Source organism: Canis lupus, chromosome 14, assembly GCF_011100685.1.
Source record: "Canis lupus familiaris isolate Mischka breed German Shepherd chromosome 14, alternate assembly UU_Cfam_GSD_1.0, whole genome shotgun sequence".
NCBI classification, from domain to species: domain Eukaryota; kingdom Metazoa; phylum Chordata; class Mammalia; order Carnivora; family Canidae; genus Canis; species Canis lupus.
In genome coordinates, this window is record NC_049235.1 from 32287885 (window position 1) to 32315492 (window position 27608).

Consider the following 27608-nt stretch of genomic DNA (forward strand, 5'->3'; position numbering starts at 1 on the left):
CTCTATATAAAAACTGCTCTCAGTACCACACAAATGACTACTTTATTTCTCTCCATTTTAAGTGTTTTAATTTTGTCTCCACCTGCTCCTTCCCTCGAAACAAAACAAATTAAGACAAAGAATCTGTGTATATATCCTAGGAAGGTAATAAATAACCAAAATAGTAACAACCAAGTTAACATTCACTGAACATTTCCTGTGATGTTCTATATGCACTACTCCTTTATATAAACAGTACAACAACCCCATGGGATACTTAACCCATTTTACTGATGCAGAGATTGAGACATAGAAAGTCAAGTAACTTGCTCAAGTATAATCACTGGTATAATCATTGGCTGACAAATACTTCAGGAAATGCTTCTTGGACATCATCTCATTTGCCCCTCACAATTGTTAAGTTTGTTACAAGTATTAATATTATTATTTTACACATATATTAAGAAATTTTAAGTATGTTATAACTCAATGGTACAGATAGAATTATAATATATATTTCCCAGGACTCAGTCCTATATCATAATATTGTATTTGAAGGAGAAATAAAAATACAAAGGTGATCTCAGATTCAACGCCTAACGTTGCAGCCTAGTTCACACCCAGGTTCTATGACAGAGAAATCAAGAGTGTTCTATGAAGGTTTCCATCCCTAAACTGCTACTAGAGTAGCAGGTTCTGGGATCCTGGGTAGCTCAGGGATCAAGTCCCACACCGGGCTCCCTGAGGGGAGCCTGCTTCTCCCTCTGCCTATGTCTCTTGTCTCTCTCTTGTGTCTCTCATGAATAAATAAATAAAATCTTTGAAAAAAAATAGAGTAACAGGTACTAAAAATGTTAACACAAAGTGTTATCATTACAAAGTACTCTCTCACTCGTGATGTCATTTAACCCTAATAACCTGACAAGAAGATATGGGTTATCACCAGACTCTAAGAATTTATGTGTCTTGCACATTCAAAACTATACAGCCTAATAATAGCCCTAAAACTCAAAACTCAGGACTTCAGACTCTAAGTCTATCTTTTCTTCCTGTTATAACTCAAAATTAACATTTCATTTCATGCTGATACTCTGCTCAGCGTAATGAATAAATATGAACACTAGAGCTGAGTGGTTCTAAATCTTTTCTGGATTGATAGGCCCTTTTTAAAATGAAATCTGTAACAATTCTATATATACTTTTAGGACTTCATGGGCCCCTATACAAGACTGTGACTTGAAGGACAAAGGCAATAATAACTTAGCGCACTTGTTGTATGTTCGAGCATACGCAACAGTCAGCACTGAACAACTGAAGTAGTACTCAAATTGTAAAAAGACCTAATTTTCTCGATACTAGCAAAGAAAACAGTCATGGAGACTCTGTAAGATGTACCTTTTAGTCGCAATAGAAAAAACCAACACAGAACAAAAATAAAGTCATTCAGAGAGATAGCACAATCGTTGAGCCTTACTGAATGCGAGGGGCTTCACTTCATGTCATTTTTAGCCTGAAAACAGCCTCAAAAGTAACTTTGTTATTGTGAGCCTTTTATGAATGAGTAAACTAAGGCTCAAAAGAGGCTGATTAATTTGTCCAAAAACTTAAGGCCCATGAGAAAGCAAAGATATAAATTCAGAACAGTCTAGGATGGAAGAAACCTGACTCTCTTCCTGCAATCACTTAAATATTCAGCTTTATAGTGTACAATGTTACAAAGGGGGGCGGAGAACAGAACAATTACATGAAGTGTAAAGAGAAGGTGGTTTGGGGGATCAAAAACAGGGAGAGCATTGCAATGAAAGGTAAAAAAAAAAAAAAAGGTAGGAAAATTAAGATGAAAAATCTAGACCATAATATATCTGGTAGGGAATGGAAGAAAGAATACTAGACTGTTAAGAACAGTCTGATTCTAATTCTGACTCTGTCCCAATTCACTGGATAGCCTTGGACTAACCATTTAATACCTCTGGACTTTTTCTGTTGTGAAATTATAAATGCTGGAGAGCATTAAAAACTTATTTCTAAATTCCTTCACAATTTCAAAACATTTTCATAATTATTCTCATACATCAGGGATCTTGTTTTACACACTGTAGTATCTGCAGCACCTGGTTGGTAAAAAGGAGGCATAAAATATTAGCTGAATGGATAGATGAATTTGATGCCAACAATAACCCTGTGAGGAACAGGGCAAGTATTATTATGCTCAATTGACATGTGAGAAAAACCAAGATTCAAAATGTTTAAAATATATGCCCATGGTTTCATAGCTAACTAGTAGAGCAGGATGCAAACTGAAGTCTCCTAATTACTAGTTCAAAGTTCTTTCCAGGACTAAGATTTGTTGTATTTCAATATATATATTTAGGCAGCCAGACACATCAATAATGAACACCTATTCCCATCTTTCTTTTTTTTTTTTTATTCCCATCTTTCAAAAGGAAAAAAAGTCATTAGGATGATGTTATTATAGAAAGTAGTCAATGACTGAATGGAAGAGTTATCTGAAAGAATGAATACCTAATACTCAATAATGTTATATATATGAAATAAAGGAGATAAAATCCTAGTTCTGAACTTTGATTACACTTTATTTTCTGTGTTCCATAGAAAATTACAAGTGACACTCGTAATTAAGGCTGGCTACTCTGCAAACATCTCTGTTAATACTAAGGGAGAAGGAGCTCAAATCTATCTCTATAAGTTAGGTTATAGGTTATTATTCAAATCATAAACATTAGTGCAGGTCTCCCCAATGACCTGAGGTTGAGGAACTAACCTCCTAAAGTTTAGGATTAACTGAGTTACGGATGAAAAGTCCTGACAGGTAGCATGAGCTAGAAATATCTATGTGCACAGAGATGAAAATACATTAAAAGCCTCAGGGCAAAGCTCTATTGTCCAAGACTCTCAGAAGTACAAGACTGTATTTCAAGAACCTAAGTGGGGGGATCCCTGGGTGGCGCAGTGGTTTGGCGCCTGCCTTTGGCCCAGGGCGCGATCCTGGAGACCCGGGATCGAATCCCACATCAGGCTCCTGGTGCATGGAGCCTGCTTCTCCCTCTGCCTATGTCTCTGCCTCTCTCTCTTTCTCTCTCTGTAACTATCATAAATAAATAAAAATTAAAAAAAAAAAAAAAAAAAAAGAACCTAAGTGGGAAAAAATGCGGTTGGTTGAAAAACAACACCTTCAGATTTGAAAGCATACTCATGGCCAGGGCACACAGCTTCCTGTCTCGAGGCTGTAGACGAGCAAGGAAATCTTTTAATCAAAAAAAAAAAAAAAAAAGGAAGAAGAAGAAGAAATTTCAAATTTCTTTCTAAATATAAAATCCTTTCTCTCAAAAATAAGTCATTTCTGTATATGAAATGGCCACCCAAGAAAATCAAGTAGTTTAAATATAATGAATGCTATGGACCAAAATATTTTCTTATAGAGGAGGTAGTATATAAGTGGGTTTTTTAAAGTAGGAATTTTAGTATATTTCACAAAAATTTCTTAGAGCAAATTCATCAAAATACACTTCCTTCTAAAAATAAATAAACTGAAAAGTCTCCAATGATTTATGTTCCTTTGGTTTCCTCTCCCCCTGAGAGGACTTCTATAAGAAGATATGTGTCAAAAGTAAAAGAATAGTTTTACTAAAACTATTTTCATGGCATTCTAATAAAACAGTATCTGAGTAAGAGGTGAAAAAAGTATTCTCAGTAAGTGGGCTGAAAGTCACATGATTGGACCCTGAGGAAGAAACTGACATTCAGACTGAGAGAACAGAGTTTAACCAAGATAAACATTTTGTAAATGTAAAGGTTAAATTTAAAGAAGTACAGGTTTTTAGAGCTCTAGTTCTTTAATCTGAGTTATCTCACAATAATCCACTGTTCTACTTACCTTTAAATAACTAATTTTCCTCTTCCATTTAAAAGTCATTTTCCTTACTGGTATAAACAACGTATTTAAATTTTTCTGCATCAGTGACCTTACCTAGTAGCAAACTGAATGAGTGCATTTTGAAGAGTCTGCCTAATTTCAAGAAGAAAAGATTCATCATCACTTAGTGTGTAATACCAATACTGGACATAGTCCCTCAAGGAAAACTGGATAACCTAAAACAAAATATTGGGGAAAAAATACAACTTCTTAGGATCTATAAAGTATCAGCGGCAAATGAAAACCTGAAAGGATTATTTACCAATTTATATTTACTCTCCACATACTAAATTATGATTTAAAAAACTGCCTTTATTACGAAAATATCAATATGCTAAAAAACCATTTCAAAAAATTTTTAAATTATTTTGGTGTCCCAATTCATCCACTTCCCAAATTTTTTAAAAATTAAAGAGTTATCTTTGGTCAACTCCCACCCCAATTCAGGTTAAAGACAGAGGTTGCAAAAAAATAAATTTTCAGTGCTATATTATAATGAAGAGTTTTAATTAGCTTGATGGAATGAGGTTCAAAATAATGCCAATTGACCTTAATTCTCAAAAAGAAACCATTTTTCCAAGATCATACCATCAGATTTCTTGTAGTCAAATTACAAAAAAAAAGAACAGTTCACTTAATTCTAATACCTTTGATACTGCCAACAATAGTAAATCAGTCAATAAACAGTAAGTGATACAACTTAATGGATATTATTTTTGAAAATCTGATAAACTAAATATGGGTTTATCTATAAAAGAAGTGTTAGAATTTTAAAGAACACATTATAATAATCACATAATCAAATAAACATCAATAAAAATATCAAGGAAAAAGAATTACTTTAATTCTAATTTTTAATATTTTTAATCAAATCAGGTATATTCTTTTTTTAAAAAAATGTCTTATTCGCCAAAACACTAAGCTTGTTCATCAGCTAAAGAGCATTTAACTTTAAAATAATTAGAAACATTGCAAATATGTCAGCAAAAACATTTTTACTAAATGCGAATTCAAACAAAAGGCTTTAATATTACCTCTTCATTATAAATGATTTCATAAATAAGGCAGCATCTTTAAGTACAGAATCCAAGAACAGCATTATAATGAATTTCAAGCATACCACATAAATAGTAAAAATTATTTCCTGGTATTTTCAAAAGAAATACACCTTACAACACAATAAAAGGAATTCAAATACCACATACGAAAACTCACTTGCTGGAGAGGTTCATCAATTATATTGGCACCTGTCAATCTTCTATCAATCTTTATAGTCCTGGCTTCTCGTTTCATTTCTTCTAAGCACTTTAAGGAAATCACAATATTTTATTGCACTGTTTCCTAATTTAAAAATATCTATAGTTTACTTCTAACTTGCTACTCTTCTGTCATCTTTAAGTCCATCAATAACCTTATTTCTCAAGGCTCTGGTACAAACACTATATCTCAAATTAATCCAACTAGACGTCCAGAAAAAAAATCTACTGTTATCCTCAAAAATATTAAAAATCGGCAAATATTATTTAGATTGTGAGAAATTTTGAAGTAGGAAAGGCTTCAAATTTCTACTTTTCCTAAAATTTGCATTCCTCTTAAGATCTAATGCTACAAAAGTTTTAAAACGCATTTTCTAAGCATGATCAGAAAGTCTCTCATAAGTTTATAGTGAGCACTAGTAAGTTATAGGAAAATCTACCAAGCCATATATAGATGACCATACTATCATCACTTCACAGAACAAAACTCTGAGGTTTTACATTCCTTTACTCTATTTACCTTAGGAATCCCAGTTGATGTTGGAGGAAGAAATGAGTGTTCACACTGCTCTAGGTACTTCTCTGAGTTTGTTTTTCCAAACAGGAGAGTCACCACAAAACCCCTGTGGAAGAAAAACTTTAATTATAGATACAAAAACAAAATTTTATTATAACTTAACACACCTATTCATCAAATATATTTTTCAGATTTAATAGTTGATTAATCACTCACCAAAAAATCCGCTTTTCACTTTGGCAAGCAAGGCAAGTAACTGGCAGTTTTGTTATGTTCTAAAGTTTAAAACAACCATAAGCATTTTGTGAATTTATACATGAAAGCCTTTCAAAGTTTTCATATAATACATTTCATAAAGAATTCCAGGCGGGCAGCCCAGGTGGCTCAGCAGTTTAGCGCCGCCTTTAGCCCAGGGCGTGACCTCGGGATCCCAGGATGGAGTCCCGCATCGGGCTCCCTGCATGGAGCCTGCTTCTCCCTCTGCCTGTGTCTCTGCCTCTCTCTGTATCTCTCATGAATAAATAAATAAAATCTTAAAAAAAAAAAAAAAAAGAATCCCAGGCAACAAGTTTAAACTTTAGGAAAATCAGCCCTCACTAAATAAGTAGGCTAGTTAACCAAGGATAAAGACAAATAGGATCTAAATCTAAAGCTAAAGTCACACATTTCTATAGTTCTATTAACTAAGTAACATGAGATAATAATATAACTTGCCACTATAAAAACAGAATAAATAAATAAAAGCTATGGAAGAAAAAAAAGAGAACAGTTTATAATCAGACTGGAATTTTAAAATACATATAAATACATCCTAACGGCTATTTTTAAAACAATTATAGACTTGAGGTAAGATAAAAACTGGTTTAGAACTGCTTTATTTTAACTACTCACTAAATGCTACCAGTATTTCCTATATTTAAAATTTACCGGTTAAATCTAAGCACCACTAAGAAGCTAAGAAATCCATAATAGAAAAACGTAAAATTCTAACTTTATAATAATCTCACAGTAATCTCACAATGATTCAAACGCTGTTGTGACAAGAAGGGAACTATGAAAAATAAAATATGGGTCAGCTTCAACTACTACAAGGAAGATTCTCAAAGTCCTCTGCTTTTTGTGGTGATCTGCTTTTTTAGTTCAAGCACCACAAAAGCTGAAAGATAAGTTGAGAAAACAGAGTCAAAATCAGCCCATGTCATCAATCCTGTTTTAGTTTTTTTAAAAAACCTGGCCTTGGAATTGTCAATAAAGTTCACCTGTCTTGCATCTGATATTCTTACTAATAATCAAGTTGGTCCTATATTTAAGTTCTATCTCATGATAAGAACATTTACAGACACAATTAAATGCTTATATTAACAATGTATTTCTAAAATTATTATCATGAGACAGACTGATAAAACAGTAACATCTGTCTAAGGTATAATGGTAGGAAGTAAGCTAAGGAATGGTCTAATCTTACAAAGAACTTAATAGTTTCAGCTTTAAGGTTTAAATAAAAACAGGTGCTACAAATGACTGCAACACCCAAAATAACATTAAATAACCCATAATACAGTATGAATAGTATCCCAAATAACAAAAAAAAAAAACTCTAAGTGATTTTCCTTCCATATTATCTCTTCCATATTATCTCTATATTAGAAAACATGGAATTAGCTTTGACTATCAGCACAATATATACATTATCAACCCTGTAGATGGTTAACTGCAGAACTTAAAAAAAAAAAAGGTGGTTTCCATAGGAAAATGTATTAATTCATCTCAAACTTGCATTTTATGAAAAAAGGTATCTTTAAAGACCTACACAATAAAAAACAACCACTAAAATCAAGAAACGGTTATTCTATGAAATATAATGATCTTACCTGAGTTTAATATTTAAAAGCTTACATTTGCTCTTGAAATCCATAAGTCATTAAACTATACTAAACTACATAAAAGAAAAACAATCATTCTTTGTAATTAGAGGCCAAAAAGGAAAGATTTGACTCAGGTACTGTGGTACTCATTGACCATAACTGAGTAATCTAGAAATGCTTCACTAATCCCCTGAGATAATTTTGGGAGGCTTTGTAGTATTTAAATTGAAGTCTCCTTACTATGGCAGTGAATTTCACCAAGATTAATAATCTGGAACAGAACATCAGATCAGAACATTTATATACACTATGAATTTAGAATTTCAGACCCTACCATGTGACTCTTAATATTATCTAAAGAAGTTTTAGTGCCCCTGGCATACTTGCCAATATCTTATCTAAAAATTTTTACAGAACTTTAGAAGTATCTAAAAACAATTTTGATTACTCCCTGATAAATCTACACTCAAAAAGGGAACAAGAAAGGTTATCATGACTTTGAAATGCATGGACTCATCACCTTTCCCCTCTTCCAAAACTTTATATGGAGCACTTTAGTGTTTGAGAAATGACTCTCCATCCCTCTAACGTCCAAGAGTTCCTAGGGTTTCTGCTGACAAATAAAGCTCAATTTTCTCCCGTTCTGAAATATTGGGAAATCGTCTGAAATCCTGCTTCACTTTTGCCAAGGGTTTATTCAATTTATGAAAGAGAAGAAACCTCTCCTTTTCAGAGAAACATCTCCTTTCCAATCAGTAAAAGCAGTCATGACCCCCTCAGAGAGAGGAGCAACCATACAGCTATGCAACCATTCTGCTCCAATCTTAATTTGTGACAAAAGAGTGTAATTGAGGAAGCCCAGGGGGCTGCAGATTTATAGTCTTCAATCATCTTTTTAGTCAATAATAATATTCAAAATTCCATTTATCTGATTCCTGTGGCTTATTTCTTTATTGTTTCAGTGTTCAGTACTATTTCTAAGAAATTATAATGAAAATATTAAATCTAAAATAAATGTAGTTGCTTGATTTGATTCTCACTTGTTCCACAGTGGGTGCACTTCCTCTAAAATGACCACACATAACTTTCAAACTCTGTCATGAAAGAGGTGGGAGGTGGTAAGAATATTCAGAAGCCATTCCCTGAGAGTCTTATGCAGTCTTTCAGGCCACAGTTTATATTTGCTATTCAATTCAGCAAAGTTCTTTAAACCTGTAAGTTCAAATGATTCCTTCAAATATTGGGGGGGGGGGGGGGTCTCAAAAGAGGTTTTAAAAAGAACTCAAAGGTATTCATTTCACAATTACATAAATGTATCTTACACATACATATACATACACACACAGAAGCATATATAAAAATATATCTAGTAACAATAAAATACTTAGTTCAATGAAGCTACCTTGGTTTGAGCATCTAAGTAACAAGCATCTACCTCTCTTTTCTATACTTTTCTTAGGTGTAATTCACATTTGATACCAAGTGCTCTGCATAGGAAACTATACTAAATCACAACTGAAACTTCTCTTGTAAAAGTTTATCAACTCAAAGTAAAGCATAATCAAATAAACAAATGAAGAGAAAATGGCAAAATTAGGTGCTTGAATTTTCTGTAACAAAATGAGAGCACTCACTAAGGAAGTAAGTGACATTATTGTATAAAGTCTAATTAATGAAACAGTATTTTCTATACTATGTGAAACGTGATGAATCATCTCAATTTAACTTATTTTATTAATATTATAATAGGTAAAAAATCTTCAACTTCAAAACGTAGTAACACCAAAAGGAATAAAAAAATCTTTAAAACTTTAAAAATCATACAAAAAAAGTCTGTCTCATCAAAAATGGAAAATTTTTTGAAGATGACTACCCATATTTCTGGTACACCTAACAATCGCCATCACTTTTATTTTATTGGGTATCAATTTTACTTTATTTAACTTTGGTAAAAAATAATTTGCAAAAACAGCATTCACAAATAAATCATACTACCATTTCTCATGCTCATTTTTCTTTTATTGAGGTCTCATGGTCATTTGTTTCAATTTCTAACAAAAATATGACATCTGAACTATAAGATTATCACTGAGAATACTTACCCACCCACAAAGCAGAGGATATAAAAGGCCAAATAAAATATTACAAAGGGTCCAAAGGTTATTAGAGAAAGGACAATGCCAAGGCTTCCCCATCCCCATATGGATAAACTGGTCTGAAATAAAGCAAAGAAAAAAAATTATTTTTAATAAATAAATGAATTAAAAAAGAATCAAAACTTTTACATAGTTTTACATTTCTCCTTTTAAACACATACAGTGGCTGTTTCAGGAATTGTTATATATTTACTTTTGAAAATGTTAACTACATTCTTGGAGATTTATCTCCAAGAAACAATATACAAAATCTATATGGAGAAAGGGATTTAAGTACATCAGAAATGATTCTTTTTAAATCTAATGGCAATGTAAATGCATATCAGGCAATTATTACACAAGTTGTTGAATGATATGCTGAAATGAGAAATACCAAAGAAAAAGTACTTAGAAAATCATTTATATAAAAAGTTAAGTAGACTATAAAGTTGTACCTGTTTAGAATATTCCATTTTAAAACTAAGTTCAAATATAACTATAGCATAAGAAGACATTTATTAAAAATTAAAATTTCAAGGTAAGAAATCCACATCTCATTGGAAATTGTTTCTTTTACTCAAATGGTGCACAGAAATTTGTAAAACTGTAGCTTCCAATTTCAATTACCAAAATATACCATGAGCTCAAAAACATCTCCAAAAATTTTCAGCCCTTAAAAACAAAACAAAATAAAAAAAAACCATTTTGTTTAGAATTATACTGTATTGTATATTTAAAATACTTCTTTTGTTGAAGGCAAACTGGATTTTAGCAATTTAAGTAATTATGAATAAATGAACGTATTCAATTCAACAAATTCCTACATCCATTTGCCTTGTGCTGTGAGGTATACAAAGGAAGTATTTGTCCCATTCCTGCCATCAAGGAGCACAGAGAAGAATGTCTTACAGGAATGAAACAATTAGACACTGAACCAAAAGAAAATAATAGAAAGCATTATAAGATGCTAAAGTGAACAAAATTAATGACCAAACAGCTATGGAATAGACAATAAGTTCTATGGATTATAAGAGAAAGGACAGTTTTATTTATTCACTCATTCACCAGTCATTGACTGCTTTCTATGTGCCATAAGCTCAAGGTGCTAAGGGAAACCACAAGGAATACAACATCCTCATAAGGCTGCATTCTAGTAAGGAGAGAAAGACAAGCATACTCTAGTAAATTTATACACTTACGTTAAGTTTACAATCCAGAAGGGGAAAAAAAACACATGATAAATAAATTTATAGTTGTATTAGATGAGGATAAGTGCATGGAGAAAAATAAAGTAACTACATATGGTTGCTATGTAAGTTATATATATGTGACTATATAAGAAGATCTCAACAAGATAACCTATAAACAGAAATCTTACAAAGGATTTATTTAAGGAGAATTTATAATAATGAATCCTCCTATCCAGAGTAATATTTCTCTACTTATTCATATTCTCTTTTATGTCACTCTGTGGATGTTTTTAAAAATTTCTTCTTTTACATAAGGCTGGTGCAATTCCTATTCATTTGTAATTTTATTTTCCTTTTTCCTCACCCTGGCCATTTTTTTTTTTAAGATTTTATTTATTTATTCATGAAAGACACAAAGAGAGAAAGGCAGAGACATAGGCAGAGGGAGAAGCAGGCTCCAGGCAGGGAGCCCGATGCAGGACTAGATCTGGAGACTGCGGATCATGCCCTGAGCCAGGGGCAGGTGCTCAATCGCTGAGCCACCTAGGCGTCCCTACCCTGACCACTTTTTAACCAGAGAGCAGAATGCCCTGCTAATGAAGTTTCTGCTCTGCCCTCATGATCTCCTCCCTGAATGAGCTGGGGATACTACTTCATCTACAGAAGTGATCTCTGACTTTACACCAGAGCTAAAAAAGTAAGCCAAGGGGATTTAGAATAAAGGACAGAGCAGTCCAGTCCCTCTGATAATACTTCGGCTGAACACCCAGTACCTGGATCCACACTACAGTACCGCCAAATGCCCAACTATGGAAGGAAACCAGATGCTATTTCTCAAGATTCACCCAAAACTTTATCCAGTGACTTCCCTGCAGAGTCCTCTCTCATAATCTCTCAGGAAAGCAGAAACCAGATTATGACCCAGATATTTTATTCAAACTGCTTACTTGAATAAGATCTGACCTAATGGAGATGCTGATCCATTATGTCTGCATTCTTTCATTTCCAACAAGCTAGCACAATTGTTTAGAACTAAAGACAACTATATATTTACAATATTATTCTTTTTTTACAAAGTTAGATCTATTGCTTGCTAGCCAGTATTTCAAAACTAAACAACTTACGTTTGGATATATTAAGAGGTTTTAAAAATGAAACCAAGCAGCTACCTCTGTAGATAAAGGAAAAGAGCATAATAAATGTAATATTTCTTCTTCTGTTTGAATCATACCCTCTCACAATTAAAAAAAATTTTCAAAGAATCAAAATTAGTTAATATGGGGGAAATTATTAAATGCAGCAGTTAATTAACATGGGGAATTGCTCAAATATCTCAAACGCAAGTTTTCAGAATCTACCTCCTCTCATTTGAAAATGGCAGCAAAATGATCAAAACACAAATTCTTATTCAGTCAATAAATATTGTCAATACCCACTACAATATGCCAGATACTAATGATTTAAGAGTGAAAACAGATGTTATTGTATTTAAAAAAACAATCTACAAAAGTAGATCCTTTCTTTGAAATGTTTATATTCCATAGACTAATAAATTGCACATTTTTAATCAATCAAGTCAGGTGATCATTTGCTTTGTAGTTAATCACTTAAAATAGTTAACTTTAAATTTAAAACTGTTCATTGAAACACCAGAATAGTGAATTGTACAACACTAGAAAGTTTTGTATTATTCTCAGCATTCCTATATATATATATATATATATATTTGTAATTGGCTAATATTTTATATTTGATTAAGAAAAACAACTCATCTTATATCATACAGAAATTGAGTTCTAATTATTTCCTAAGATGATACAAGATGATAAAATTTAGGATCACTGTGGACCATATCAGAAACTCTCTACAAATTCAAGCAGGTATTAATTACCTCAAGAGTGGACCTAACATTGAAGCCAAAAAATAGAAATATATCCCTATTACAGTTATTTACATCAAAATAATACTTTATTATCATTTTTCTTCTCTAAATACAATAATCGACACTAAAATACCCTTGCTATATGATTCTCTAGAATCCCTAACTCAACAACTGGGCATTGAAAGAAATCTTCAGGATCATCTATTCTAGTACTTCTTAAACTCCAAGGATCTTAAATGCAGGCTCTTAAAATGCAGATGCTGATCTATTATGTCTGTGATTCTTTCACTTCCAACAAGCTATCAGAACTGTTTAGAACTAAAGACAACTATATATTCACAATTCCACTTAAATTAATCTCTAAGTCCACAAAACCTTATTCACAACTCCAAAACCTAAAAAACTTTGAGAACCACAACTGTACCAAACATTCTACATACTCTATCTCAGTTATTTCTCAGAACAACTTACAAAGTAATCAGGAAGTCAGTACAGCACAGGGACCAAACAGTATGGACCCTGGAGTTAGACTGAGTGCAAATCCCAACTTCACTATTTATTAGTTGGGTAATCACTCATGCCTTAATTTCCTCACCTATATCATGTATCTGTTGTAGGGAGTAAATGAGTCCAGTATCTAGTGTTCACTTTTACCTTAATCACTATCCTAGTCTAGCAACAGAGAAACAAAGCGAGAAGCTTTTAAAAAACTGCCAAAGGTCATGCAAACTAATAAGTAAGAGTGAGATTTGATCTTAGGCAAATCCCAACTCCTTATTAAACCTTATAATTTGTCACTAACAACTGCCTGAAGTTAAATCACAGTAAGAAAAAAATACTAAAATCATAAATGAGTGCTTTCTTTATCCAAATGTTATTTATCTAAATGTTATTCAGTTTAATGTCCAAATGTTATCCAAATGTTATTCAGTTTAATATCTCCAAAGAAATCAGTCAGAAAATGACTTGTAATGAATGTAATAAATCCCTAGTCTGAATATGAAGTATATAATTTTTATTACTAGACAGTCAAGTTAACTATGTATACCCTATATAAATAATGGAAAGAATTTTAGTTTTAAAGGGTGTCAATTTATTAGTGTCCTAACACCTATATGTATAATTTGGCCTTTACCAGAGGGACACACAGACATAAAAAATGATCCCTGCTGTCAGGATGCTTAAGAACCAAGAAAAGACAATGCAGAGGATCATATCTGCCTCCTGACGATAGAAAGCAAGTGGAAATAATTTATCCTGTAATATTTTATGCCTATCAAGTCCTACTGACATTTATCTTACATGATCCTCACCACATACTTTTAGGATAGGGAAGATAGCATAATACAGTACTAAAAAAGTTAGAAATTATAGGTTCTAGTCTGCCACTAACATTCTGTGTAACTTCTGCAAAATCACTCTCTTTGATCCAGAATTCCCATTAGCACAATGAGCAGGCTCTCAAGTCAAGTCTAGCTGTAGCAGAATGGTTAAGTAACTTTCCTCATAATGACACAGCTATTTCGATGCAAAGCTAGACTTAGAGTCTCCCGGCTGAAGGTGGAGAATGGAGCTGAGTAGAAACAGCTATTTCAGATCACATAAAAAAAAAAAAAGAATGTCAGAGCTCCCAGAAAATGAATGTTGGACTCTGGAGTCTCATTAGAATGGGTCAACCATACTCAGAATTATAATAACCTGCCGTATGTGAACACAACATGTGGCACAGCATAGCCAGACAGGGCTGAGAATCTTAAAACTGGTAATATATCAGTGCCAACTTGGGTCATTGAAATCATGAGTTTAACAACAAAAGTACCCAGCAATTATAGCCTTATTGCAACTATAAATTGTTTTCCTTCCACCCCTTATTCCATTTACAATAAGTTGGAAGTTCTTCTCCAAGTAATTTCAAGAGCATGTACTCCTGACATAGAACCTGTCTCATTCAACATTATGTAATTATTTAATAATTTTAACCAAAGCCTGGTACAAAGAAGCTGCTCACTAAAAATGGAACTATTTAATCTACTAACTAGAGAAATGAAATGGAGGGAACAGAAAAAGAAGGGAGAGGAGAAAAAGGGAAGACAGGGGAAAGGGGAAATGGCAGGAAAAAGAAAAAGTCTAGGAAAAGTAAAAAAGAAAAGGAAAAGGAAACCTAAATTGAAGTGCTCCTCCATCCCCCACCTTCTGGCTTTAGGCAGAGCTATACATTCCTTCCAGTACAACCCACACCCAATTCCCATCTCCAAAAAGAAAAAAACTGGACTTTCTTTGTTCTTCCATGAGACTGATATACAAAAATGCATCCTTTTGGCTGCCTCAACATATGCTGACAGCAACTGACATCATTACTTCCTTTACAGGGAGAAAGCCACAGAACAGCAACCACACAATTATTATCAGTACATTTACTGAGGCAACTGGTTCCAAACCCCTCTTTTCAAAACCCCAAGGATAAGGAAATAAAAATCCTCTTCTACTCACTATTTAAGATACCTCGCATATTCCTGAAAAGATAATCAAACACTATTGTGATAGGGTGTTTTCAATTTAGCTGTTGAGCCAGAAAAGATAGAGGGTCTGCAGAAAGGGCAGACACCCCAATCAATGATCCTGGTCTCCAAGATGGCTAACTGCCCAGCTGGCAAAAGTTAACAGCCACTAGATACCTGGATAATTTCTCCTACCTCTCCCAACTAGGGGGTGTATTTTTACTTCTTTGATATTAGAATCCTCTCCCTTACAACAGAAGTGTATTGTTCAACTGTTATACATTTTCAAGAATGAATTATGTGCAAATATATAGATGACCACCTGAACAAACCTTTCACTTGCTTTTAGAGCAGCAGTTACAAAAGGTCGTAGGGACGCCTGGGTGGCTCAGCGATTGACCATCTATCTGCCTTGGGCTCAGGGCGTGACCCCAGAATCCCAATCAAATCCCACCTCAGGCTCCCTGCATGGAGCCTGCTTCTCCACTCTGCCTATGTCTCTGCCTCTCTGTCTCTTTGAATAAATAAATAAAATCTTTAAAAAAATAAAGTAAGTAAAAATAAATAAAAGATCGTAGACTATCATACAATTAAACACAATTAGGACTCCTGGCATCCAATTACAAATATAAGCTACAATAAATTAGTGTTGTTTTTTTTAAAAAGATTTTATTTATTCATTCATGATAGACGGGGCGGGGGGGGGGGGGGGCAGAGACATAAGCAGAGGGAGAAGCAGGCTCCATGCCGGGAGCCCGACACTGGACTCAATCCCAGGACTCCAGGATCACACCCTGGGCCAAAGGCAGGCGCTTAACCGTTGAGCCACCCAGGGATCCCCAAATTAATGCTTTTTAAACTAAATTCTATCAATTACAAAATACCTATACACAGTTTGAAAACAATAGTGAACATTCATAATATGTATTTATTTATTCAGGATAAAAACTAAGCTAGGCTGCAGACAGACCTCCTTCTCATTTCCATAGCCCATACACTGGGAATCACTAAACTGGGGTCTTGAAGTAACTACAGTATTGAAAAAAAAGCAAAAGATTCTATTTACTGAACACTTTCTCTTATACAGGAAAAATCATAAAAGTATCTAAAATGTAGATGAGGCAGTATTGCAAAGAACAGTCTTGATAGACAATAAATACTCAAAGCCTCAAATTGAAAAAGTGCTTTACTACGGTTTCCTGAATTTCTAATAAAAAGTCTAGTAGATACACAAGGCTAAAGTAAATTAACCAAAAGAGCTTTTCAGAGACAGCATATTTCTAGCTATACATATTGTTTTGGAGATAACTCAATAAATAAAAGTAAAGATATCTTTAAATAATAAACCTTCAATCTCCATCAAAACAAAAAGAAAATTATTTTCCTCATGTTTCCAATTGGCAGATGAAAGTCTATCTTTAATTTATGAATGAGACTGATATGTGTATATACATGACACACGTGTATATGTATGTATATATATAATACACAAGAAATATTCCCTTAAAAATAACTGATTAAAGCAAAAACTTTAAAGCTACCAAACAAAAAGACAGTTAAATCTCTAATTATATGCTACTAAAATCCATCAAGATATCAGAACAGAAAAAAACGATCCTCTGTATTTTGCACAATTTGTAATTTTTTTGCATCAGTATATTTACCCTGATTATTTTTTAAAATTCAATTACACACTAGTAAAGTATATATAGCTATCATTCAGCTAAGAAAGGGATAGAGTTATAAATATACACACAATAGCTCATTTTTTTTAATGTAAGGATATACAGAAACTTTAACTGATATATGAGGAATAAAGAAAATGGGGGCAGAGGAGACAGAGATAAGAACTAGGTATCTTGTGTAGATCTGATTTTGTGATGGTATAAATATTTTTACATATAAAAAGAATTTAAAAAGCCATCTCTAAAAATCAAAAGCAAAGTAAAACAAATCTAATCATATACTAACAATGTGGAATAACCACACAGAGAAACTATTTTAGGTGATTTTACAATATAGTAATTTAACTGTGGCTCATTAGTGGTATGTACTCTAAGAACAACCACAACAAAAATCTAATATTGCTTCAGTAAAAAATAGTTTTGACAGTTCCACTAAAGCAAACCAGGGCTACTAGAGCAATGGCTGATTCCAAGCCTGGGGAAGAAAATGAGTTTAAAATGGGCCTGCAGCACCTTGACATACCAGAAAGCTACTAAAGACTTCTAAGGACATGTCAAAAGGACTCAGGAGACAACATGAAAAGGGTTCAACTGGCTAAAGATGGAATCACTAAAAATAATAGCTACATTGTACTGGAGCACTTCAAACATGAAATTCATGAAATCAGGAAGACTTTCTTTTTATCACCTTTAAAGGAAGCAACTGTGTTTGAAAAATGGCAGAGAATTAAGCATTTATCAAGGTAATCAGAAAGTTTGTGAAAATCTAGCTTCTCTTTAAGGAAATAGTCCATATAATAACGAAATAAATGATAGAATCAAAATAGTATCATATTGCAATCCTTAATATATTAAAGATCTAGCAGAGGAGGGAGGGAGGGTAGGAGAAAGGGAGAGAGGGAAGGAAGACAAACCAGGTATCATACACCTCTTGGGAGAAAAATGCACACTGCCATCTATGAAAGAGTCCCGTTGGGGGGAAAGGGGTATCAAACCTGAATATGATTTTAGGAAATGCAGAAGACCAAGAAACTGTTACAATAAGCCACACAGATGAACTAAGCAAAATTCGTACTATGAGAAACACTAAAGGGCAAAAAATACCCAGTTCCTTCAACAAATAAAGGGCCCAGGTGAAAAAAAAGAGTAAGAGAAGGAGGGCAAGGGAAGGAGAGGAAGGGTTTGGAATAATCTGTGGGTTACAACTATAATATGTAGAGCTTATTCTACTTGATTTTAACAGAAATACAGTGGTTAAGGAAAAGAAAAAGGAGGATGAGGAGAGAAAAGAGAAATTGGTCATTCTTAATATTTTCTGTATATTTAATGATATAAAGTTACTGCTTGTTTTTTAGCTAATGAAATGATATTATGGTTATGTTTTAACAAAGAGAATCTTTGTTTTACAGAAATATTTTGAATTATTTACAGATTAAATCATATATCTAGAATAACTTCAAAAATAATTCTGTAAGTAGAGACTGAGGGAAAAGTAAAAAAAAAAAAAAAAAATGGTGTAGATGAAATACAACTGGCCATGAGTTGATAAATGTCTAAGCTGGGCATGAGGACAGGGAATTCATTATAATAATCTTTCTACTTTTTATGTTTGAAATGCTTTATCTAAAAAATTGTTTAAACACATACAATCACAAAATTTACTTACTTAGCAAAAACTTGCATTTCTTACAGAACAACTGTAAGAAACATGCTCCGTGTTTACACCCCAGGAATTAACCTGGGATTAAAAATTTTCTATTATTAGTTCATAATAAAGCAATATACACTTGGTTATTCAAGTAAGAAAAAGATTCTTTTAATTATGAAATGAAGGTGTGCCTAGGTGGTTCAGTTAAGCATCTGACTCTTGATTTCAGCTAAGGTCATGATCTCAAGGATGTGAGATCAAGCCCTGCACTGGGCTCCACACTGGGCATGAAGCTTGCTTGGTATTCTCTTTCTCTCTCTCTCTCTCTCTCAATAAATAAACTAAGTCATGATCTTAATATGCTACTTTATGTGTGGCTATGTGTACATTTTATATAAGAATTACTGTTCTTCAAAATAATTATTTAGGGGGGGTTTCATATGATCCTGTAACAATTAAGTAGCAATGTATTTGTTATAAATTATACAAAGATGAATCAGTTTCTGGCCTCAATATGCTCAGCAATTAAATAAGTAAAATACACATGTAATGATAACATAAAAATGTGGTGTCACAGTAAAAAGATTAACAAAATGTTTAGGAATAGAAAAAAGATAAAGCCTCCAGAGCTTAAAAAGTATTCAAACTCCTTTGAGTCTTCTACAGGCAATTTTGCACTCAAGATAATCTCTTCTCTTTACAGTTACCCACTTTTTTCCATCAAAATGGTACCATCCAGGGATGCCTGGGTGGCTCAGCGGTTGGGCGCCTGCCTTCAGCTCAGGTCATGATCCTGGGATCCAGGATCGAGCCCCACATCGGGCTCCCTGTGAGGAGCCTGCATCTCCCTCTGCCTGTGTCTCTGCCTCTCTCTCTCAGTCTGTGTCTCTCATGAATAAATAAATAAATCTTTAAAAAAAAATGGTACCATCCAAAACTGATTACAAACCTTCTTAAAGTTCTGGTAATTTCCAAAAATAAAAACTCCAAGTGAACAAAGATTCACAATGCTAAGGCTATTCAAGAGTGTGCCACAGAGAAAGTACTCTGACAAAAAGCAGAACAGAGAATATCATTTGTTTACTGAACTTAAGCCCAATGTTCAAGGCTATGTATATTTTTATGTCTAAATTTATTTAAAGATTCCATTTATAAACGGTAACAAAGTAAGCTGTTCGGGATAAATGCACCATTTAAGAATTTCCAAAAAACTACATGTAATCAAAGACATTCTTTTCAACAAATAATACTGGAAAAAACAAACATCTACACGCAAAAAAAAAAAAGTGAATCTAAGACAGCTCTTAGAACTGTCATAAAAATTAACTCAAAATAGATCACAGACCTGATATGAAAGTAAAAGACAAAACTGTAATACTTCATAAGATAACATAGGAGAAAACTTAAATGATCTTGACTATGGTGATGCCTTTTTACCTATAACACCAAAGACCATCCATTTAAGAAGTAATTGATAAGCTACATTTCATTAAAATTAAAAACTTCCACTTGATGAAAGACATTATCATAAGTAAAAGATCAGCCACGATTAGGAGAAAATATGTGCACAAGACACATGTGAAAAGGAGTTAAACTCTTTTGAACTCTTAAAACGCAGAAGAACAACCCTAATTTAAAAATCAGCCAAAGACTATATATAATAGACACCTCCCCGAAGAGGATACATTGATCGCAAGTAAGCATATAAGAAGATATTACACATATATCACCAGGAAGATGTAAGTTAAAGCCAAAATGAGATACTACTACACATCTATCAAAATGGCAAAATCCAGAACACTGACAAGGACTCAGAACAACAGGACTTCTCCTACATTGCTGGTGGAAATGTAAAGTGGCATTCTGAAAGACAATTTTGCAACTTCTTACAAAACTAACTATACTTTTATGGTATGATCCACCAATCACATTCCTTAGTATTTACCCAAAGGGACTGAAAACATGTCCACACAAAAACCTGAAAATAAATGGTTACAGCAGCTTTATTCATAAATTCCAAAACTTAGAAACAACCAAGATGGTCCTAAAGTAGGTGAGTGGATAAATAAACTGTGGTATATCCAGACAATGGAGTATGATTCAGCACTAAAAAGAAATGAGCTACGTAGCCATGAAAAGACACGGAGAACCTTAAATGCACATTACAAAGTAAAAGAAGCTAATGTAAAAAGGTTACACACGATATGAGTCCAACTATATAATAACATTCTGGAAAAGGCAAAACTATGGAGACAATAAAAAGATCAGTGGTTGGTGGAGGGTGGGAGGGGACAAGATGGGGAGATGAATAGGTTAGAGTACAGAGAATTTTTATGGGACTGAAAATACCCTGTGTGGTATTATGATGGATATAGGATATTATACTTCTGCTCAAACTCACCAAATATATAACACCAACAAGGGTGGACTCCAAGGTAAACTATGGACTTTGGTTGATTATCATATGTCAATATAAGTTCAGCCTCAACAAGAAAAATACCACTATTCTATGAGTGATATATAAGGGAGGCTATGCATATATGGGGGGGGGGGGGGGGTAAATGGGAAATCTTAGTACTTTCCTCTAAATTTTGTTGTAAATTGAAATCTGCTACCCAAAAAGTCTTTTAAAAACTACATACAAGTAATGACAAGCACAAAAAGATTTTTTTTTTTTTTAGGATTTTATTTATTTATTCATGAGAGACACAGAAAGAGAGAGGCAGAGACATAGACAGAGGGAGAAGCAGATTCCACGCAGGGAGCCCACTGTGGGACTTGATCCTGGTACCCCAGGATCACGCCCTGAGCTGAAGGCAGACGCACTCAACCTCTGAGCCACCCAAGTGTCCCACAAAAAGATTTTACAAAGGGAGAAAATGATAACAAGTTGGCACCAGTCATGTATTATAATAGTTTATTATGATAAACTATATAAACAGTCAACCATATCAATGCCCAAAAGAAGAAATGTTGAAAGTCAAACAGCCCAAAATTCATTCTCCTCTTAATAAAATGTAAAAAAAAAAAAAAAAAAACCCACAAAACTATTTTTACATATTAAAATTAAATGTTAAGGCTCATTTCATAGGGTGCCTGGGTGGCTCAGTGGTTTAGCATCTGCCTTTGGCTCAGGTCATGATTCATTTCATAGATTTCACAATCTCTCATCTTACTCCAGGGAACTAGAGAGAAATGAGTCTGATACAGAAAACCTAAGAGAAACTACAAACGTAAGATATACTTATCACATAATTATGGAAAATTATTAGATGATCAAGATTTTAGGTGATATAATACATTAACACATACTTCAACTAATTCCACTTCAACTCCTCTCTCCACCTAAAGAAAATCACACTTCCTTTAATCAGGGGCACCTAGTGTATAAAAATCTCTCATAATCTAATCTGATATGCTCAAAAGCCAATGAAATCAAGAATTAATCAACACATTCTAACCTCTTGTGGCATCTTTTTTAAATATAACTTTTAACTGTAAGATCTAATTTTTATAGAAATGCAATTTATTTACAAGGTAAAGCTGTTACTAAAACACACAATCAGAACTATGAAACTTGCACTTCTAAGAATCATTACTCCTCACTCCCACAAAGAACAAAGAGAAAAGCCAAAGGTCAGTTCAAATAAGTCTCCCTGATTTTCCCATGGAATGAGTAGGACACTTCCTATAAAAGTTCACTCAACAAAAATAAATAAATCAGGATAATACAGTAAGCCCTAACAAATCACACCCTGAGATAATTTAGTAAATCAGGTGTTCTGAACTTGAAACTGACGAAACATTATTTCTATGGGTTGCATTCTTGGGACAAAACAACAAAGTAGAGTGACAGAGGGTAAGAGAGAAAGACAGAAACAAAGGGACAGACAGAGAGAGGAGAGGATGTTTTAATGCTGTGCTTAAATACACAGGATAAAATAACAGAAAAATATCTTCCCTAACTGATCATGGTATCCAGGATCAAGACCTCAGCAACTAAGGAGCTGAGGATAACAAGAATACACTATCAGGATACTTACTGCAGATGAGATAAGTCTCAGCCTATTTGACTTCATGACCCAATCAATTTTTATTCAATCTTCCAAACCAAGGGATGGAGCCTGTCTCCTTTGCCACCGTAGTCTTCTGTGGCTTTCAGTCAAGTTTCCTCTCTTACCCTTGTATGCGATAGAACAAAACACGTCTCAAATATCTCAGTTTGTGATGCTGGTTGATCTCTGTTATGAAGAATTTAAGTTTTAAGAAAGGGATCAAAAACTAGTGGATTTTATTTCGCCAACATAGTATTTTATTTTAATTCTGAATAATCATTTAACATACCACAGACAAATCAGGATTTCTGGCTTTTCTTAAAAAATGAAAAGTTTGGAATCAGTGGAATTATATCCCTGCAAGGCAACAACTCCCACGAAAATGAGCCAGGAACTCCTCAGTATTGCCACAGTACCAACATTTGGTTTAAGGTTTATCCGATTTTAAGTCTAAGATATAGCATATCATCATAACGTCACAGCTGTTTTAAAGATGCAAAATACTGATCGACAACTATGTCATTAAAAGTGGGAAAACAAAAAAGAGAGCCATCACCATAGCTTTTTAAGCCTGAGTAATAACTGACAAACAGCTAGTCACCCCAAACAACATATGGGAGAACAGAGTTGGGGGACACTGTGTTTATGGTTTCGCTTTGTGGATGGAGTCAAGTTCACTAAGGGGCGTGTTGCAGGTAATATACAAGATTTCAAGGGTGAGAGTAGCCAGCAAGCAACTGGATATGGTAATACAACTTATTTTCAAGAGAATACTCTGGCTAGAGATAGAGAATTTGAAGTTATTGCCAATGAAGCAGAGCAGGAAGAGATCAGCAGGTCAAGAATAAAATACTGGTAACAGCAATATTTTAAGGGGCAGAGAAAGAAAAACAAAGCCCATGAAGATGATTGAGAAGGTATAAAAAGAACCAGGAATGGATGGAGTCCCAGAACCTAAAAGAGCAGTATGTCCCTAAGAATGAAGTAATCAGTAGTATCCAAAAGTTGGAGAATAAATCAATAATATAAAAACTACTAAATGTCCAGCGGACTTGACAACTAGAAGGTAACTGATGATTTTACTGAGAGCAGCATCACCAGAGTGGCAACATAGAATCACACTGCAGTAAGTTTAGGAAAGAGTAGTAAGAGATTTGTAGTATATCAGGCTTCAGGGAAAGATCTAGTGAAAAGAGTACAAGTGAGGTAGATATGACTCAATGAGCAGTAGATGAAGGGCTCATAGGTACAAAAGATAGCTAGACCTCTAATTAACTGCAAGAGGGACAGCTGTTCCCAAAATGTAAAGTTTCTTTTAGGGCAAGGAACATACCATGTTCAACTTCATCTCCCCATAGGTAGCAAAATTCCTGGAATATAATACAACTCAAAGAGTCTGTGATGTGCATGAATACATGAACGAATTCAGAAGGAGACTCCTTCTGTAATATAATAAACAATCTGACCAAAAAAGGGGGGGGAGGGCTAAAAAAATATTCCCTAGAAGCATGTATCTAGAAGTGATAACTTGAGAGTTATCACTTCAGAGATTTGTTTACAATTAATGAACTTAGCAATGTACTAATGTATAGAATATGATATTCCATGTTAAGATCTGTTCAGTCTTTGCCATCCAAATACAAGATCTACTTAGGAGTTTATAAAACAAACCAGTCTTTGTTTGAAATATAAAAACAGTAATTGTTATATACGTAAAAGGCAGATTTCATCTGCCTATCCCATCCTCTCATCCACAGCCCCAAGAATCATACTATCCTATCTACTTTTCCCTCCCCTAACCTCACCCTGGTCTAGACCAGGTATGTGTACACCTAACCCAAAGGAAGTCAACTTTTTAGCAAACAATGTATACGTTGTGAGACCTGGTTCCATCAGTGATCAAAGCTAGGCTCTCAGTAACCTGAAAAGGTACAAATTGTAGCCAGCCAATGGTGGGCAATGAACCTAAAAAAAGAGTATGTATATGCTGGGTGGCCACTTTAAGGGGCATATAGGCCAACACATAAGGAAGCCTTTTGAGAGAAAAACTGAAAATGAAGCAAATACATTCTGAAAAGCTGAGATGAGAGACTTTGTGGTTACCTGTAAGAGAAAGAAAAAATGGGAGGAAGGGAGAGAGAAACAGAAGTGGGGAGGAGGGGGGGAAACAAGTTATAAGAGAGAGAGAGAGGAAGAAGGGGAGAGAAACAGAGAAAGTTGAGACTAGCTTTTTACTTCCCACAGGACCAGCTGCATTCCATTTTACTCCCCTGAATTCTCCTTTTTATGTGAGGTAATGGAGATATACTGTTGTTCCTTACAATCAAGATTCCCAACTGGAAAGTCCTAAACAAGATTAGATAAATGCCAGAAAAACGGAAGCTGTTTTTGTTTTTCTAAATCACTAAATAGGCACTACACACTTTAACACAGAAGTAGGAATTCTGGTTTCTAATCATAGCTCTCCTCTAACATCATGCAAATCTTGGCAATCAAAATGTCTCTCAACTTTTGTTTACTTACTTTGAAAGACAGAATTGGATTATAGACCTCCTATACTTAAATCCTTTAAAAACTAACTTGCAATGACAGCATGAGGGGTGTGTACATGTGTACATATACAACAAATTCAAAGATATATATACTCTTAAAGCAACACTTTGGAAGGCCCTTGTGAATTTTTCTAACAATGTGAAAGATACAAGCTCAGGAGTAATAAAATGGCTTTCTCCTAAGATCCCAGAAACCCATAAAGCAGCAACCTAAAGCAAATGTAACTATCAAAGTGTAAAACTTCCTTTCAAGACAAGCAAGGTACTCACCTGATACACTGCCTCCCTTCTTGGACTTTTCTCAAAAATGCCTGCCTGCCTACCATACTTTAGACGATCTTCTGAGGGTTTCCTTAGGAAAGAACACAATGCTCTGAGTCACATAAATCACCCCCACCATGGACCACAGACAGCTCTAAAGGTGGATTTTGATAGCTGTTCTGTGACATGGCCTGACAGAAAACCTCTATCAAATAACTTAAGTGGCCTAGAGAAAATAGTGACTCTCATCTAACCAATAAGATCTTCTCTTGAGACTGTCAGTTGGTGCTAAGGGGGATAAAAGCAGTGGTAAAACAGTAAGCAAAGCACTAGTACAGGGATTAACAAAAGTCTGATGCTAAAGAAGGTCACAAGGTCACCAGGTATCTAACCAGGAAAGGCTAGCCATTTCTGTTCTATTGTCAAGCATGGCTATCTAACAAAGCTCTTGTTTTACTGAGTTCACCAAGTACCCTTATAATAAAATTCTTGTCATCTAAGGTAATTCCAGAATCCCTCTGTGCTTTGCACATTTTTTTTAAAAAGTCTAATATACCTAATACTTTTCATAAAGCTAAATATATGCATTCTATATACCTGTTAAATCTCTAGCTTCTAAAACTAACGTAAAAAAAATAATGACCTTCAAATTCTTTCCTCAAAGACTATAAGTATAGGTTTATACTCTTAATTGGAGTAAGTTGTTTTCTCTGTTAACAGGAAAACTCAATTAGGTATTCTAGAGTTGACATTAGCTTAACTTTTCTTTCTTTCTTGGCAAATAGATAATTTAGTAAGGGCCTTTTTATGATTAAAACCAAACAAAAAAATAAGATATTGGGGAAAAAAAAAAAAGGCAGACTTCAATAATGACAGAGGGTCATTATTTAGTGCAACTAAATCAAAATCAGCCTTACCTCAAAAACTTGAGATTTGATGACTAACCTATCTTAAGCATGTACTTAAAATGCTCTAAAAAATTCATCTATTGAGTAGAATTCAAGGCATTGCTCTAATAATGACATTAATGTGATAGGACGGCCTCAAAAATTTTTTTTAAGATTTTATTCATTTATTCATAGAGACACAGCTAGAGAGAGAGAGAGAGGCAGAGACACAGGCAGAGGGAGAAGCAGGCTCCATGCAGGGAGCCCTACGTGGGACTCGATCCCAGGTCTCCAGGATCACGCCCTGGGCTGCAGGTGGTGCTAAACCGCTGTGCCATCGGGGCTGCCCCGGCCTCAAAATTTTTGAGATACAAAAACAAATTGCCAAGCCCTGACAATTAATCCCCAAAACACAAGTGGAAGACAAAAATCTGATCTGCACTTCAATCCATTAAAATCTATAAATACTCCTTGAAAGTACCCAACTATGTGTGTTATTTCTTCTTTTTGACTACTTTTACATTATTTTGACAAATAAATGATAATAAGTTGACATTTACTTAGGCTTCTAAGATCATTCTCATAGGTTCTAAGAACATAAATGTTGTAAGGGAAAAGAAATAAAGGAGAACAATTTCAACACAGTTTGAAGGAAAAGAACAAACCAAAATTAAATTCAAGAAATCAAGAAATCACTGGAGAAAAAGAGACAGATAAATATGGTTGAAAATCTATTGCAAAAGACAAATCAAGTTAAGAGCTCATACCTTTAAAAAAAAAAAAATGAAACTGATCTTTGTTTCATTTTCTTTTTCAAGCCACTATGATCTTACCAAACAAGCAAATAAACAACAGTAATGTAAAATGGATATGTAAAATGGTAGGGACCAATATGAAACAGTTACCATACAACCCAGAAATTTCACTTCTAGGTATATACCCCAGAAGACTGAAAATTCAAATACATGCGCATATATGTTCATATCACCACTATTCATAATAGCCAAAAGGTGGAAGTACCCTAAATTTCCATCAACAAATGAATGGATAAACAAATTGTGTATGAACATACAATAGAGTATTATTCAGCCATAAAAAAGGAATGAGGTACTGACATATGCCACAACATGGATACAATATGCTAAATGAAAGACGCCAGACACACACTGTCAAATATCATATGATTCCATTTATATGAAATATCCAGAATAGATAAATCCATAGAGACAGAATGCAGAATGGCAGATGCCAACCGCTGGGATCT

General features: G+C 34.1%; 1 protein-coding gene across 8 annotated transcripts in view; it reads right to left on the reverse strand.

The window, feature by feature from the left end:
* Window positions 1–27608, reverse strand: part of SNX13 (sorting nexin 13) — a 179882-nt gene that overhangs the window by 127923 nt on the left and 24351 nt on the right. For 4 of the 8 annotated variants that reach the window (XM_038557025.1, XM_038557024.1, XM_038557023.1 and 1 more), the window contains exons 2-6: window positions 22633–22830; window positions 9654–9766; window positions 5690–5792; window positions 5129–5218; window positions 3968–4089 (exon numbers count right to left, since the gene is read on the reverse strand). In XM_038557025.1, coding sequence (XP_038412953.1) covers window positions 3968–4089; window positions 5129–5218; window positions 5690–5792; window positions 9654–9766; window positions 22633–22668 — 464 coding nt within the window. In that variant the 5' untranslated portion in view covers window positions 22669–22830. Of the gene's footprint in view, window positions 1–3962; window positions 4090–5128; window positions 5219–5689; window positions 5793–9653; window positions 9767–22632; window positions 22831–27608 lie in introns of those variants that run through there. The other 4 variants (XM_038557022.1, XM_038557021.1, XM_038557020.1 and 1 more) reach the window with 3 other exon arrangements.